This window comes from Arvicola amphibius, chromosome 1 (genome assembly GCF_903992535.2).
Source record: "Arvicola amphibius chromosome 1, mArvAmp1.2, whole genome shotgun sequence".
Taxonomy (NCBI): domain Eukaryota; kingdom Metazoa; phylum Chordata; class Mammalia; order Rodentia; family Cricetidae; genus Arvicola; species Arvicola amphibius.
Genome location: NC_052047.1, coordinates 124,732,762 through 124,748,879, shown reverse-complemented (window position 1 = coordinate 124,748,879; position 16,118 = coordinate 124,732,762). Strand labels below are relative to the sequence as shown.

Sequence of the window (16,118 nt, the reverse complement as noted above, 5' to 3'; positions counted from 1 at the left end):
GGGGAAAAGACTCTTTCGTGGAAGTTTCTGGGAATCCCAGGAGCTGAGCTATTTGCTGTCCTGGGTGCTGGTGATGTTGGCTAAGCATAAATGTGAACTTGATCACATCAAGAGATGTCAGTTGAGTGTACTTCTGGGATTCTTTCCAGAGACAACTGCATCTCAAGGCTCTAACCTATCCAATGCTTAATCTGCCAGTAAATTTGAATTTTGAATGGACTTTTGGAGGTGATGGAACTGTGGGAGGTGGAACCTACCCAAAGGAAGCAGGTTGCTGGGGATGCTACCCTTTTCCTGTCTCTTTCTGCTTTCTAGCTACCATGTGATGGGCAGTTCTGTTCTACCAAGCTTTTCTGCTGCAAGGCTCTGCCTCAGACAGCCACATACATAAGAAAACGGCCGGCCATGGACTCAAACTCTAAGCCCAAATAAATCTCTTCCTATGAGTAGTTTCTGTTAGGAACTTGTCACACAGGTCTTACTAGCCCAAGGACCACAAAGTCTTCTGAGAAGAACAATTGATGAGAATCAGCAAAAACAAGCAAAGGGATAGGAAATGGCAGCTCCTTCCCACTGTTTGAGGCCAAAGGTCAAGTCACCCCTTAATAATCAAGGATTTCCCTTACAAGTCAGCATGAATCAGGAGCCTAATTGCAACCACAGGAACTCTGGTTAATGTGGAGGGAAACTGGGAACAGATGTCTACGGAGAGATGGGAGGATGGGGTTCAGAACAGGAATGGAGGGAAGTCACACAAAGAGGAGATAATAATGGTGGTTAACATAGCTATACCCTGATAGGCCAGGAATTTTAGGACCGTTCTCTTAAGCCCATCTACATGTTTCATTTCTTCCAGTCACTCGGGAGATGGGGTTTTCAGTGGAGAGCAAGGGCCTTGAAGCTTGAGTGATAAGAACTTGAGAAAAGAAGCATTAGGGCTCACCCAGGGGACTTAGGGAAAGGTGACCTGGAAGGCTGAAGCCACAAAGACTACAACCATTGAGGCTTCATACTGCCCGTCTCCACTCATCGCTGATGCTGAGGATGCTGAGTTATGGCTCCATTTGACTTTTGGTCCACTTCTCTTTTTGATGGACAGTCTCCCGGAATCCTTTCACTTCTCTTCTTGAGTCCCCTCATCCTTTAGTCATGAGCTTTCTGGGAGACTGTGATTATCATTACAGCCTACATGGGGGTTGACCAAAGATTCAAGAAACGGTCCTATCGAATATCTACCCAACTAGGACTATCCCTCAGGGAGGTATGTGATGTCAAGATTAGATCAAGAGAAAGTCAAACCTCACACCTGTGTGGCTAAGTTTGATTCTTGGGAGAAGAAACATTACAATAGCAAAGAGCTCTTTGGTGGGCTCTAAGGTGAAGGGGTAGGACTTTAAATTAGTTGATGCTTAGACTTAGTTGCTTGGTGACCGTGAGTATGTTACTTAGCTTGTGGGTCTGAGTGTGTTTCCTTAGATGTATGGGGAAATGAACATTAACTCCTCCCTCCAGGGGTTGGTGTGGGGGGGCAATGCACTCAGTCAGTTCATACAGCTCCACATTCTCTAGGAAAAGTAAATAATTCGACTACCATAACTGACTTGTTTTTAATGCTATAAATAGAACTAGCGTGATAACAAAGCCTTACATCTTAGCTCTGCCATATTCCCTGAGTGAGTCACTTAGCCAAACCTCTGGCCCTCTGTTCATTGGTTGGACAAAGGAGCTGAATTTCCCTTTCCGAGTCTTTCAATACTTGACTTCTACCGTATTCCACTAATTATTGCCAGACATATCCTAACAGTTCTGTGGTCTCTCAGAGCACAGGTGTGTCTCCTCCATCATTTCTGTTCAATCACTGACTTCCCTTCCAGGGGTCAGCTCAAAGTCACACACCTGGCAAGGGATTTTGGAACTTCGCTTGGCCCAGGCACTCGATAAAATTTCAAATATCTGAAGGGAGCCTGATTTGATCTTTAATCTAAATGGACTCCCCATGGGGACAGAGAGAAGATGGAAAGAGAGATGGGATGACAGATCTCAGGCTGTGTTTCTAAGTGACTCTGGCCTACCTGTTGGCTAGTATAGGGATTTTTGTTACGGTCTCTGCAAACTCTGTCCCACAGGTGTGCACACAGAACCTCCAGAGTAGACTATCAAAACATCTTTTTCCAGAGCCTAAGCCTAGATCCTCCTTTAGGAGGCTGCCCTACCCTGTTCTAAGCCCACGCCTACTGTCCCTGTGAGACTTGAAACCCAAGCTTTCAAAAGAAGGCAATCCGCATCTTTTCCAATTCTGCCAGTGAACCAGGAAAAAAAGGTGCGAATATACTGCTTACTTACGGTATTTTAAATGAATGTTAAGTCACTTAACTGTAAGAATTCTCAGTCTTTTCCTTATTATGAAATAAACACTATTCATTGTCATGGCTCTCTATTAGCATGATCCCAGTCTTTACCAGGTGCTCCAAATTCATACAATAGTCTTTCCAGGGATTTCAGGCAGTGCAGAGTTCAGAGCTCCAGTCTTGACTCTGCCACCCTTTACTGCTAGATTGTAAGAAGATGCTTAACTTCTTTAGGCTTCCCCCTCCCCTGTCGTTACCATGATGATAACAACACCTATGTTGAAGAAGCTGTTGTGAGAAATGACATGAGATGATGCCTAGAAGACACTCGAACAGTGTCCAGCACAGGCAAGAACTCAATATGTTTTCTAATATGTTTGAATAATGTAGGTTTTCTCAGAATTACTTTAAGTCACAATGTTCAAACAACTATTGTTCTCTTGAGTATTTGGTACTTTGGAGGGGTTAAGTTCAATGCTTAAATAAATCATACCTACTAGAAGTTAGATCCCTTCCTTAAGCCTTGAATTTGGAGTTTGAATAGCAAACACACAAAGGTTACACTTTCTGGCTTCAATTCAGAAATGTCAGGACATCAAACACACCTTCTGCCACATGCACACCGAGACACTTAGTCATACAGTAGAAAGGGCAATTGGGTTTGGAGGAGAATGTCACACGAACGGAGCTGCAGCTCATTAAGGGGCACTGAAGCTTCTGACTTTATAAACAATGCTTTCAAGTGACAGAGCTACCGAGAAACCAAGTCCTATGGGTATGAGCTCTTCCTGAAGCAGTGGCACCTTTGGACTCTCAAAGGATATGGGCAATGCGTGTGTCTCTGTCTCCCATCTGACTATTGTTAGAAACATGCCATTGTGACCAATGCACTCAACTCATAGGTGGGTTCCAGATGTTTGGATTTAGGTCCTCATGCTTGTGCAGCAAGCTCTCTACCCACCAAACCATCTCCCCAGTCCCAGCCATTTATGGTCAAAATTTGAAAACGGCATAAATCTTAAAGGGGTCAAGGGACCCTGCAAGGAGCCTTATATCTTGAAAGATTTCTAGGCTCTCCTGATGTGGAAATATGTTGAAATGATGAGGCTTTATGTAAATAGTAAAGATAAGAATAAGTAACAAGAGCAGAAATGACGGGAGTCAGCCTGTTGGAGATGGAAGAGGCCTGACGTGCAGGCTGGAGAGGGAAGAAGGAGGGGCCAAGCATGCTGATCATGTCTCTATGGCCCGGATGGTTGCTTACAAGTCAATGCAAGGAGGTAGAGGAAGATGATCTGTCTTCTTTGGTACTGGAGACTGAATCCAGAGTCTCTTGCCAGCTAGGCAAACACTCTCATGGACCTTAATAAGTTAGTGGTCTTTCTATTTTTGCTTTTGAGACAAGGTCTCGCTGCATCACACAGGCTAGCCTGAATTCATTCCAAACAGGAAGGTCTGGAACTTGTGACCTTCTAGTGTAAGCCTTCTGAGTGGCTGGAATCATAGGACCAGCTGAAAGGTGATCTTGATAGCTACTTCTCAGAGAGAATCCATGATCAGACTGGTCATATTTCCAGGGACTAGTCGAGCTGCCCTCGCCAACAGGGGGCAAGAGCATACACATGCCGGCACTTAAGACGCAATGGACTTCAGGAAGTGGATGTCCTGAACCTGCCTTCCTTTCCCTGTGCCCTTCAGATACCTGCTTCTACACTGATGGCTGGATAAGGTGATCTCAAAGTCATCTCAACGAGGCAGCTGGACAGGGGGAGCCTCTCAGAGATGGGATGACAGGACTTCGTCATAACATGGGAACCCCAGGAAATCTCAAACAGGCATTTCAGTTCTACAACGGCACACTAGCATTTCTCACACCATGACGTCACGTCAGCGCACCATTTCACAGTAAAATACAGACATTCAAGAAGGCACAGCCTCAAAGCACCCTCTACTATTGCACAGCAAAATTCTGAGATGCATCTTCCAGGCACGAGGATGCCCTGGCCACAGTTCTCAGCATCAACAGCTACCTCAACTGCTGTGTCCCTTCCACTGACAGAAGGAATACAACTTACAGGGTGAGCACAACCTACCCTGTGCCCTGTGAACTGTGCTCTGAGCAGCAGATGCTTTCCTGATAGTTATTCCCTTGGATCGTCTTCCACCAGGACCAAACTCTGGTATGCTGGGCTTTACACTGAGAGAACAATCATGTGATTACTGTTCGCCTATCTTCTGTGCCATAACAGGTGCTGAGTTGCCTACAGGATACCAGGAGCTGGAGAAGGCCTGAGGATGTTGAAGTGAGCATCCCTCAAAAAGCTCCCAATTGGCTCCATCCTACCCATGTTCTCACAGCCTCCTGCCTGGATTATTGACAGAGCCTCCACAGTTGCTTTCCTCAGTTTCACACTTTTGTCCCCTTATTAGCCAGTATAATTCTTCCAGAACCTAGTGTTAGGCCATTATTTCTCTGCTCACAGTATGTACTAAAAGCCAAAGATCATATAGTGCTCAACACCATCTCTCCCTCCCAAAGCCTCTCTGGTTTTTCTCCTTACCCACTGAGCTCAGATGCCTACACTCTGGTATCCTTCAAACATCCCCGGCAAGCTATCTTATAGCCTTTCCATGTGTTCCTAACACCTTATTCATGCCCCAGTCCCCGATGTATACACGGTTCCCTCCTTCACCTTCTGGTCTAGCAATAGGAAACTTGTGTGGAATGCAAAATCCGGGGCTCCACCCTCAGCAGTTTGTACCAGACTTTCAGGGGACTTGTGCACACATGCAAAAGGAGAACTGATGCTTACTGCACTGGACCACCTGTGCAAGGACAGATAGCTGCAATCTGCAACCCTCTCCATGCAGTACCAAGGGTATAGTGCACTGCATCTTCAGATCCTCCTGTAGCATCCTCTCCCTGTGCACACTGTGCAGCCAAAAGGAGCCATGACAGCTTGCAGTGCAGCAGGCAAATTATAGCCCTTTATAAATACGATAGTAACTTACACAACAACCAATTTATCAGAGACACCCTGCTGTACATAAGAAAAACACCTTTTACTTTAATATACAGCTCTAAAGAATCCTTTATACCCCATAACAGGGTGTGTTACAGCATCTCGTTTTATGGTCATTCATTCATTTATTCATTTATTCAGTAAAAAAAAAATTTTCAGCACCTATTATGTGCTAAAACTTCAGCTAGGCATTAGATCTGACACCGAAAAACCACGGCCACAGTCTAGTCAAAACGACAGATGTTAAATTGAGCAAACAATTGCAAGAACATGGGATGAGTCTGTGAACAGGATGCAAGTGGGTCCCAACTCGGGAATCAAGAGGCGCCTCCCTGAGGAGGTGATGTTCTTTGAATTTAATGAGGCAACACCTAGCTTCCAGGAGGGAGGAAGAAGAACAGGGGAAGGACTCTGGGTATCCCAGGCAATGGTTTTGCATAGGTAACGCTGGCAAAGAGAGATAAGGCTAGATGTTAAAGAAATAAAAGAAACCCAGGAGCATTGGTCCTTGGAGCTAGGAGCCCAGACTGTGGGAGGGACATCTGGTCTTGGAAGGACTCAAAAGCCACATATGCCAAAGACCAATAGGTATTACGATGAGGTATCAGAGAACTGGTGGGGGTTGCAAACAAGAGATTAATGTGACCAGATACACATTAAGGACACTATTGTATGGATCTTGGGAGATAGCTCAGTCAGTAAATGGCTTTCCACACAAGCAGGAGGATCTGCTTTCAAATCTCCAGCATCCATGCAAAAAACAGGCCTGGTGTTTTTAATGTGTAATCCTATGATGAGGAATGGGGAAGACAGGAGGATTCCAGTGAGCTTGCTCGACCAGTCAGAGTACATGGAACATTGAACTACAGATTGAGTGAGAGACCCTGTCTCAAAAGAATAAGGTGGGGTGGGCCAGAGGCAGACACTCATGTTGACCACCAGCCTCCATGTACATGAGCATGTGTGCCTCCTTCCACACAGGAACACACCCACACCCACACCATTACTCTGTACCCTGTGACAATACAACAACCTAGTATCTTTTTGTATAGTTCCAAACAATGCACTGCCAAACTGCTCCTTGCCACAACAGAAGATAGCACTGAGAACAAACAAAACCCATTAAAGCGATTTTAATGAACCACCCATAATAGCACCCTTCGCTAAAGTTTGAACATAGTCCTCTGCTTCTGCCCCTTGCGTTTTCTCTCCCTGAACTCACTTAATAGCATGCATAAATCAGGCCCGTTGACAGGTACACACATGGCTTTTAATATCCAACAGGGCACATGGAACTCTGCACACTCGCCACAGGCATTTCTGAGATTACAGACAGATAAGAAAGATGAGGAAACACAGCTCCTGGGGTGGGGGTGGGATAATAAAACCTGGATTTGCAATATGAGAGGAACACGAGCAGGAAGAATCAAAATGGGTGGATCATGCGTTTGTTACTGTTGTCAGCCCTGTGTGTGCATGTATGCACACTTCACACACACACACACACACTTCAGATAACTGTGGTTCAGAAATGATTTTTAGAGCTGGATGCCGCCTCACATGCTTGTAATCCCAACACTTGGGAAGCTGAGGCTGAAAGATCATGAGTTCAAGGCCAGCCTGACTGCCACAACCCCCACCTCCAACCAAAATAATTTAGAAATACAAGGATAAAATGTTGCATATTCACCAAATGGAAGGATACGCAGAGAACTAATTTTCTTGCCATTGCTCTCTGTGGTGGTTTGAATAAGAACGTGCCCCACAGGCTCGGAGGTTTGAACGCTTGACCTCTGCTTGGTGGAACTGTTTGGGTATGTTTAGGAGGTGTGGCCTTGCTGAAGGAGGCATGTTGCTGAGGGTAGGACTTCTTTGATGTTTCAAAGTCATGTGCCTTTCTCAGATCACTCTCTCTGTTTCATGCTCTGTTCTAGATGTGAGCCCTCAACTTTTGCTCCAGCTGACATGCCTGCTACTTGCTGCCATGATAGATTCTAATCCTTCTGGAATTATAAGTCCAAATAAACTCTTTTTTTCTATAAATTGCCTTGGTCATGGTGTTTTATCACAGCAATGGAAAGTAAACTAATACACTCTCTGAATGATATAAAATAACAACTTTTTATATTTGTATATTATTAAATAGGTTTGCTTATAAATCTAATATGTATTTATATTAATATTATCATTAAGTAATAATCATTAATTATTATAATTAAATATCGATGCTAGGTATTAATATTATTTTTCTAGTAATATTATGCATTGATTTGCTATTCTGATTATTTATAAAGGATTGTTCGTTTTATTTATAAATGTTTATTAAATATTTATAAGTATTAAATATATATTTAAATCACTTACTTTTAATATATATAATAGCTGATCTAGAAATGATTTAAAGTAGGATATGTGATATAAGAGACTTGAGTCTCCACGGATTTTGGAATCCTTGAACCAAAGCCCCACAGATACTGTGGGACAAATATATTTCTAAATCTATTAAGGGAGATCAAGGTGGGCCTTATTTCCCTTTGAGCTAGTGGTAAAATATCTGGAAACACATACCCTATTTTAATAATTTGAAATACATTATTAAGCCCACATGAGGGAATGCAGGATATTATGTGGTTAGAAATAATACCAAGGTAGAACAATTGAAGGCTCTTGTTGACCATTACTAGCAATTATTCAATTACATAATTAATATAAGAAGAATTATTGATGTTAATAACTTAATAATTGATGGTACTGGTCTTATCAATGATAGACAGCTACTTTCCCCTGTTGTCTATGAGCCAGGCACAGACTAGATGGGCATGTATATGCCCATGCATGCTGTGTGTGTGTGTGTGTGTGTGTGTGTGTGTGTGTGTGTGTGTGTACAGGTACTTATATATGTGCAAGAGTGTGTGTATAAGCCAGAGAACAATCTCTGATGTCATTTTCCAGAAGCTATCCAGTTTGTTTTCTGAGATAGCTTGCCTCATTGTCCCGGAACTCTTCAATTCAGCTTGTCTAGTTTGTCTGCAAGCCTTAGAGAGCCCCCGTGTCCACCTCTCCAGAAGTGAGATTAACAGCATGAACCCCTGCACTGAACTCGGGTCTTCATGGTTCTATGGCAAGGATTTTACCAAATGAGCTACGGCTACAGCCTGTGAACCTTTTTACGTTCATGATCCTTAGTGGGAATAGTCACAAATACCATCTCAGTCAGAAGGAACTCCTAACTGCTCACAAATACTACTAACAGGAACTGGCTAAATGTTACCCCTACTTGATCCATCAATACTCCAGGAGGTTACAAAATACTCTACGAGCCACATGTGGGCCATAGGTGTGTTTTTATTTGCCCTGAACGCTGTTTAATTTTTAAACATTTGTTGCCAATTATGAAGAAATAGTGAGATTTCTGTTAAGAAGTCCTGGTTCCCAGCTTCTAATGGAAGCATGAAGCCTGGACATGGCCAAGCCTCAGCTCTTCACCGTGGCGTTCCATCCTTCCCCTGTCCCTCACAGCCTGCCTTCTTTCTTTGAAGTACCTGAAACTCAGTCTGCGATGCATGCCAAAGTCACCACCCCACCCCCAAATGACAGACAGCCAGTCTCTCATGTAACTAGCTCCTCTCTCTGCCACCTTCCTTTGGCTTCTGGGGCTCTCCCCAGCCTGAGTGATTCTCTCAGCCTAGAGCATACCTCAGATTCCCTGCAGGGCTTCCTGGACTCACGGCATCAAACTCTGCTACAGGACTTCCTGATTCGGGGTGTCTAGGGTTGGGTCCTAGCCATTTCATTTGAACATGGTTAAGATTGATGCTGTCGCTGCTGGCCCCGGGACCACCATTTGAAAGCCATTGGTCTGCAACCCAAACACGAGCTCCTAATGTCCAGTGCTAATGAACCTGGGCAGAGTATGGAAAGGCGAGGTTCACATTTTGAGGCTTTACAAGTAGTCTTGCAAAAACTAAGTGGAGGGGGCACTGTTGAGATGACTTGAGGGGGTTAAATGCTTTCTGTGCAAGCATAATGGCTAGAAGAGCTTGGATCTCCTGAATCCATACAAATGCTCTCTCTCTCTCTCTCTCTCTCTCTCTCTCTCTCTCTCTCTCTCTCTCTCTCTCTCTCTCTCTCTCTCTCTCTCTCTCTCTCTCTCTGTGTGTGTGTGTGTGTGTGTGTGACAGTCCACTTGTAATTCCAGATCTTAAGAAACTGAGACAGGGCCTTCATATCAACCTGGCTAGCCAAGCCAGTTCTATCAGTGATCTGGGTTTATGTGGGAGACCCTGTCACAGTGAAGAAGGTGGAAAGCAATCAAGGAAGAGTCCAGTAGCCACCTTCAGGTCTCCACCTGCACATGTATACCTCCTGTACACAAATATGCTCATATACTTGTACACCACACACACGCACACACACACACAAACGTCATTGCCTTACCTCTGAAACACCAGTTTCCTGAAGAAAGAGTTTGTCCACCCCTTCCAAATCACCTTTTCATTTATTCCCAGTGGGTTCAGTAAAGGCAGCTGTAGTGCCAAGGACAAGCGGCCCCATCTCCACCCCAGGGCCGAGCACAGACGCCACCTAAGGGACAGTACTACTAACTTGCCTCCCAAAAATCCTAAACCCAAGACACTAACTACTCTGTGGCATCGCTGCCCACCATAATCAATTCTCTTTGAGAACCTGTTGTGTACTGGGCTCATCCCAAGTGCCTGAGTGTATCACAGCGATCCTCCATGCAGAAGCCATTGTCTCGCTGCATTACAGAGAATGACAAATGAATAGGTCAGAGAGCACTTGACGGGTTTTTACCGTCTCTAAAACAGTCAGGAGACAGCGGCTACTCTCTGTTGGTCAGATGCTGTTTAGAGTGCCATGCTCCGGCCTGTGTTACTGTTTGAGAGGAATGATACGACACTCGGAAACAACATCATATGGGTGTGCTTTCAGGAGGGGTTTACAGGATGTCAGGATTCCAAATATAAGCTCACAAGTCTCCAGAGGGTCTAGAGAGGGCGGGTCTCTGCTGGACATTTTGGGAAGACGGGTCAAGTATTAATCTAGAATATTCAACAATGGAGAAAAGTCCCAGTCTGGAACTGACTGCTTCCATTGAGGCTGTCTTCTCAGCACTCAGATGCATTCAGCAAGAGGCTCAGCAGGAGGGCTGCCAGGCTGTAGTTCTAGGCATCCGGAGCAAAAAGACAGGGTACTTTTATAGGGCTCTTGGGAGAGCTACCTGAGAGATTTTCTTGTCCCTTTTCCCTAGACGTTCTAGAAAGCTTCCAATGGAGCTAGCCTGTCTAGGATATGGTTCTCCCTTTGTCCCATCCCACAGCAGTTAGGTGGCTATGGTCTGCGCATTTAACCTCTGGGAGTCTCTGCCTTCTCCCAGCTCCCAGAGCAATAACCAGCCTTCGAGGCTGTTGTGAGGGTTTAATTAGATGTTGTATGTGAAATGCTTAACATGGCACCTAGCACATAATAAGTGCTCAAGAAATTAACAATTACCACATCGAAATAACTATCATTATCACCTTCTTCACCTGAAAACTGAGACCCCCTACAACTTCAGGTGTCAATGACAATGTTTATGTTCATTTTTCAGCTCCCCTCAGTGGTTTCACAGCATTGTAATAAAGCCTCCAGGTCTGCACTGTACTTATCACTAACAAAGAAATAGCCACCCAACAGAATCACAGTTCTGATCCACACAGGAGCCAATGCCCACCCTTCCCACCCCAGAAGCCCGCAAGAATCCTACTGGGTCTTTGGAGTGGCAAATTTCTCCCATGGATTATAGGGAAATGGGAAGTTGTTTATTCTGCCTGAAAGCCTATCTACATCCAGCCTCCAGGAAGTCTGTGGGTCAGGAGTCTCAACCTCTGCTTCCCGTTCCTTCACCTGGGGAAAGGGCTGGCTGGTGAACCGCTCTCGGTTACCGAATCAGAGGTAGTATTGTTTGTGTCTGAATTCAATTGAAATACCATTGAGATAAACAACATGACCTTTTCAATGTCAGTCTGGAGAGAAAACGACGCGGTTGAACTGAGGAAGGAAGGAGGGCAAGATTAGATTCTTCATCCCATTTCCAGAAGACGTCTGGACTCTGCTCACCCAAGAACCATCCCCCACAAAGGTGTCAGCTCCAACAGTTACAGTAATTGAATCCGAGCAGCAACAACAACAACAACAACAAAAACCTCCATATCAATTGCCTTCCCCATTATTTACAGAGGCCTGGCTTTGCAATAGAAATCTCCATGTTGGTATCCAGTGACTTGGAAGCAAATGGGGAGGGAGGCACGCACAGACATATTCAAGTGGATGTGTTGATGTGCACACCCCACAAAGCATTCAAGGCACACACCTGCAAAAGAAAGAACATCTTGTATCTGAGGACCAGCCCGCCAAAGAGGGGAGTTTACTTACAGCTTTTGGTTTATATGGTGGCTGAATCTCCTTGCGTTCGAGTTTCTCCCAGTCAATATACCGGAAAAATGCATGTTCTTTAATGTCTCGTTCCCCTTCAGGTCCACAACCCAGACGCTTGCCTGGGTGTTTGGTCATTAGCTAAAAGAGGGGGAAAGAAAAAAAAAACATTGAACAGATTGCAGGCCAGGAAGTGAGAGCTGTGAGAAACAGTTATCCCAACGAGGGAGGAAAGGTGCACAGTGCAGAATATCAACTGGTCTTACTGTTGGAGGGTTCATACTAGTGACAGTTTCTTAGCCAGGTCTCTGTGGGAGAGAAGCCTAAAATGATGCCCATCCCAGAGCAAACTCCCACAGAGCTAAATCAAATCAAAGCTCCAATGCGGCCTTGAACTTCACGTTAAAAATGTCACAAGCTGCATGTGGGTTCAAGAATGAGTCTTGTGTGTTACAGGTGCACCTAAGGAAGACAGTTGCTATATCTTCAAAACCCCTTCCCCTCCTATCGTGAGAAACACTGACATTTGACCACCTGGAAGGATGCATTCATTCAGAGGCTGTTTGCATTTCTCAGCAAAGCACTTGTGAAGTGAAAAAAAAAACAACAACAAACAAAAATATTAGTCAAATGGACCCAAGTTTCAAGTAATTACTTTCAGAAGGCTCATTAAATAGTCAAAACCTAGCCCAGCTCATTTTCCCCGTATCACACATCACCCTCCGCTGAGGTTTCTTTGGTGTTCTGTTTAAATTACTTAATTATCAAAACTCCCCATCTTTGTGTCTGCCAGCCAGTGCTAAATAACAAGATGAATAGATGTGGAGATGAAACCAGCCAGGCTTCCTGTTAGAACCTGAAGCCACACACGAGGGTCTCTGATCTCAAGATGCCGGCAAGGGAACAGATGAGAGAAAGGAGGAGGAGGAGGTGGCGATTCCAAAAGAGAGGGGACATAGAAACAAGGGAAAGGAGTGAGCTGCAAAGCCGAGCTGACACCGAGCTGACACCAAGCACCCCGGGGTTTGCCCACAATTGGATGACTGTGGCTAAAGAAGGAACCTAGCACTTCATTCTGAACTGCTGCACATTCGACTTGACTCCTGCCTGCGAGATGCCCCGCAGCCACAGGCACACACTGTCCCTGTGTGCTTTATCTCCCAAGGGGCCAAACTACCTCAAACTCAGTGTTCTCAGCTCCTTTTCCCAGGTGAAATGACAAGGCAACTGGTCCCCGGAGAACTCAAACAACAATAAGGACTTGCAGAGTGACAACAGGTGAGATCCGTCCCTCTCCAGCCTAGCTCCAAAAAATCTACCCCCCCTCCCCATACAGGGTTTCTCTGTGCTGCTTTGGAGCCTATTCTGGAACCAGCTCTTGTAGACCAGGCTGGCCTCTATCTCACAGAGATCCCCCTGCCTCTGCCTCCCGAGTGCTGAGATTAAAGGCGTGCACCGCCTTGGCCCAGACAAAATTTGGGTTTTTAAGAGAAATGGGAGCCAGGCATGATGCTGTAAGCTTGTGATTCTAGCACTTCATAGACTGAGACAGGAGGATTGCAGGAGCCCAAGGCCAGCTTGGGCTTCATAAGGAGATCCTGTATCAAAGTGGCAGATGACAGAGAGAGAGAGAGAGAGAGAGAGAGAAAGAGAGAGAGAGAGAGAGAGAGAGAGAGAGAGAGAGAGAGAGAGAGAGAAACTCGGGACAAATGACTAGTTGTGATGCCTCCAGCATACCAAAGCACACACTGGCCTTCAGGTACCCGTGGCTCTTCTCACCTGCTCCCCCCATCCTAAACTTCTCCAGCTTATCTTTTGCCCCCCTCTCTCTTGCTCCCTCTTTTGCACCCCTCTCTTGGTCACCTTTGTCTGTTCTTTGTTCTCTTCCTCTCTCACCCTCCCCACTCTCCTTTCATGGCCTGGTTTAGTCGGCTGGTCATGCTCAGTATACTGTTTTCTCTCCCTGCTCTGGACTCTTCCAAATGTCCCTGGCTGTGCGCTCTCTCTCTCTCTCATATCTACATTAAAAACCTTCTCCTCAACCTTGGAGTGGTCATGTCCTCACTTAATACACTCTGCATGTGGTTTTCCCAGAGGTATTTGTGGTCTGGCTTGGTCAGGAAAAGTCGATGGAGGGCAAGCAAATTAAGTCAAGCCTTGGCATTTATGTTGGGTTTGGATGGATAGAAAGAAAGTCTAGGACAGTGTTTTTCAACCTTTTTAATACTGTGACCCCTTAATACAGCTCCTCGTGTTGTGGAGATCCACGACCATAAAATTATTTTCATTGCTACTTCGTAACTGTAATGAATTATAATATAAATATCTGTGTTTTCCAATGATCGTAGGTGACCCCAAGGGGTTGTGATCCACAGGTTGAGAACCACTGATCTAGACAGTCTCAGCCTCGATAATAATAACACCAACACCAATAATGTTTCTGTGGACTGAGCACAGTATGTGTCTGTGCTAAAGGTAGCCCAGCCATTATCTATAACTCTTGAATCTTACAGAAACACTCTGAGGCTTCAGCAACTATTTTTCCTGTTTTCTCTATAAGAAAACTAGACCAGAGAAGTAAAATCATCCACCTAACATCACACAGCCAAGGAGAAGGGCTAGGCGAGTGTGTGGATGTGTGTATACATTTGTGTGTGAGTGCATGTACATGTGGAGCCCAGAGATCTGCCTCTCATGTCTTCCTCAGTCACTCTCTGCCTTGTTTGCCTGGAACTCCCCCAATTTAGCTAGGCTAGCTAGTCAGTGAGCCCCAGAAACCCTCTGGTCTCTACCTACCCATTACTGAGATGACGGATGTGTGCCACCATACTTGGCTTTTTTATGTGAGTTCTGAGGACTGAACCCGGGTCTTCATGCATGGCAAGTACTTTACCCACAGAGCCTCCTCCCCAGCCCCAGGGTCGGGTTTTGAATAGCTCAGCTCTCTCAGCCCACTGTAACTCAGTCTCTGTTTATTTTTACTTCAACTTGCCAGTCTAGGCTTCTGTCTGCTTTCAGCATACTGGCCATGGAAATCTAAGCAGACCTTTTCTGCTTTCATGCTGGAAAATAGGGTTTTTTAATGAGCTAGACATATACAAGAAGATGGTATCTGTGGGAAAGATGTCTGTTTTCAGATCTCTTGTAGGCAGGGAGAGGACAAGCAAAGACATGCCACTGTGGGCACACAGGGCGGGAGGAGGCTCTGCCTGGCTCCCACACTCCGCTCTGGTGCCTGAGGCCATGTAGACAGCTGGATGTAATCACCGTTCCCATCTCGGCTCACCTCCCAGACTCCTCTCCTGGGGCCCTCTGCTCTGGAGGAAGCTTCTGGCTCTTGGCTTAAGCATCAACCCTACTTCGAAGGAGTAGCAGCCTTGAGGAGAGAGCCCACACTGAACTCCGCCCACCGACCGCAGAGCACTGCCCCCAACACTGCCAGCGAAGAGAGGCACTCCGGTCCATCATGAAGGTTATGGATCCTGGATTGATAGGAAACCGCTCCACCAGGCAAAGTGCTAATTGGAGCTGAAGCTGAAGGCAGCTGACCTGGAAAACTTTCTCTCCTCCGTGACCCACTTAGAACCCCCCAGCTGTCCAGGCAGGGGTGGACTTGGGAAGTGGAAGCCCGTGAGCGTGCACTGGACACCTACTACACACTAGCCATGCGACAAGAGTCCTCTTCCACGACCTCGCTCAACGGCCTGGGAAATGGCGCATTAAGTGCTTTTATTCTGTTTTGAGAGCTGAAGAAGAGGAAGGGGCCTAAGGATTCAAGGGAATCGCTCAAAACCACACACTTAAGAAATGAGAGGATGCGGATTTACAGGGGGTCTTTTGATCTCCTAAATCCTTCATTTTTCAAATTCCCCTGTCGCAGGGGGACACAAGCTCAAATGCCAAGAGGAGCCTGGCACCAGACAGAGTAGTGACAGCATTAGTCATATTGGAGATGGCCCGAGGGTTCTGGAGCAGAATCCAGGCTCTGGTCTAAGTGATTTATAGGCTTTAACTGGTTAAATCATCAAAGGACCCTATGTGCGGTGCTGTTATTGGCCTCAATCCGTAAATCAGGTCAAACAGCTTCCCCATGATCATAGTGACTCATATCTTTGGATTTGAATTTGAACCCAGATAGAATCTGGCTGTTGTTTTTGTTTGTTTGTTTTTACAAACTGGAGAAGGCACATCCCATCTAGAGGGGACTGTGATTTCCAATCTTACAAACAGATGCTTTGTAGGAATGACAGGCCAACGTGGCAGCTGAAAACCTAAGGGTTTTAGGGAACATCTAGACCTTCAGATGTTGGGA

At 45.6% G+C, this 16,118-nt stretch overlaps 1 protein-coding gene across 2 annotated transcripts in view; it reads right to left on the bottom strand.

Annotated features, from left to right (window-relative positions):
• Positions 1-16,118, bottom strand: part of Prkcb (protein kinase C beta) — a 342,543-nt gene that overhangs the window by 24,825 nt on the left and 301,600 nt on the right. For both annotated transcript variants that reach the window (XM_038342586.1, XM_038342577.2), the window contains exon 16: positions 11,807-11,947. In XM_038342586.1, the coding sequence (XP_038198514.1) occupies positions 11,807-11,947 (141 nt within the window). The remainder of the gene's footprint in view (positions 1-11,806; positions 11,948-16,118) is intronic.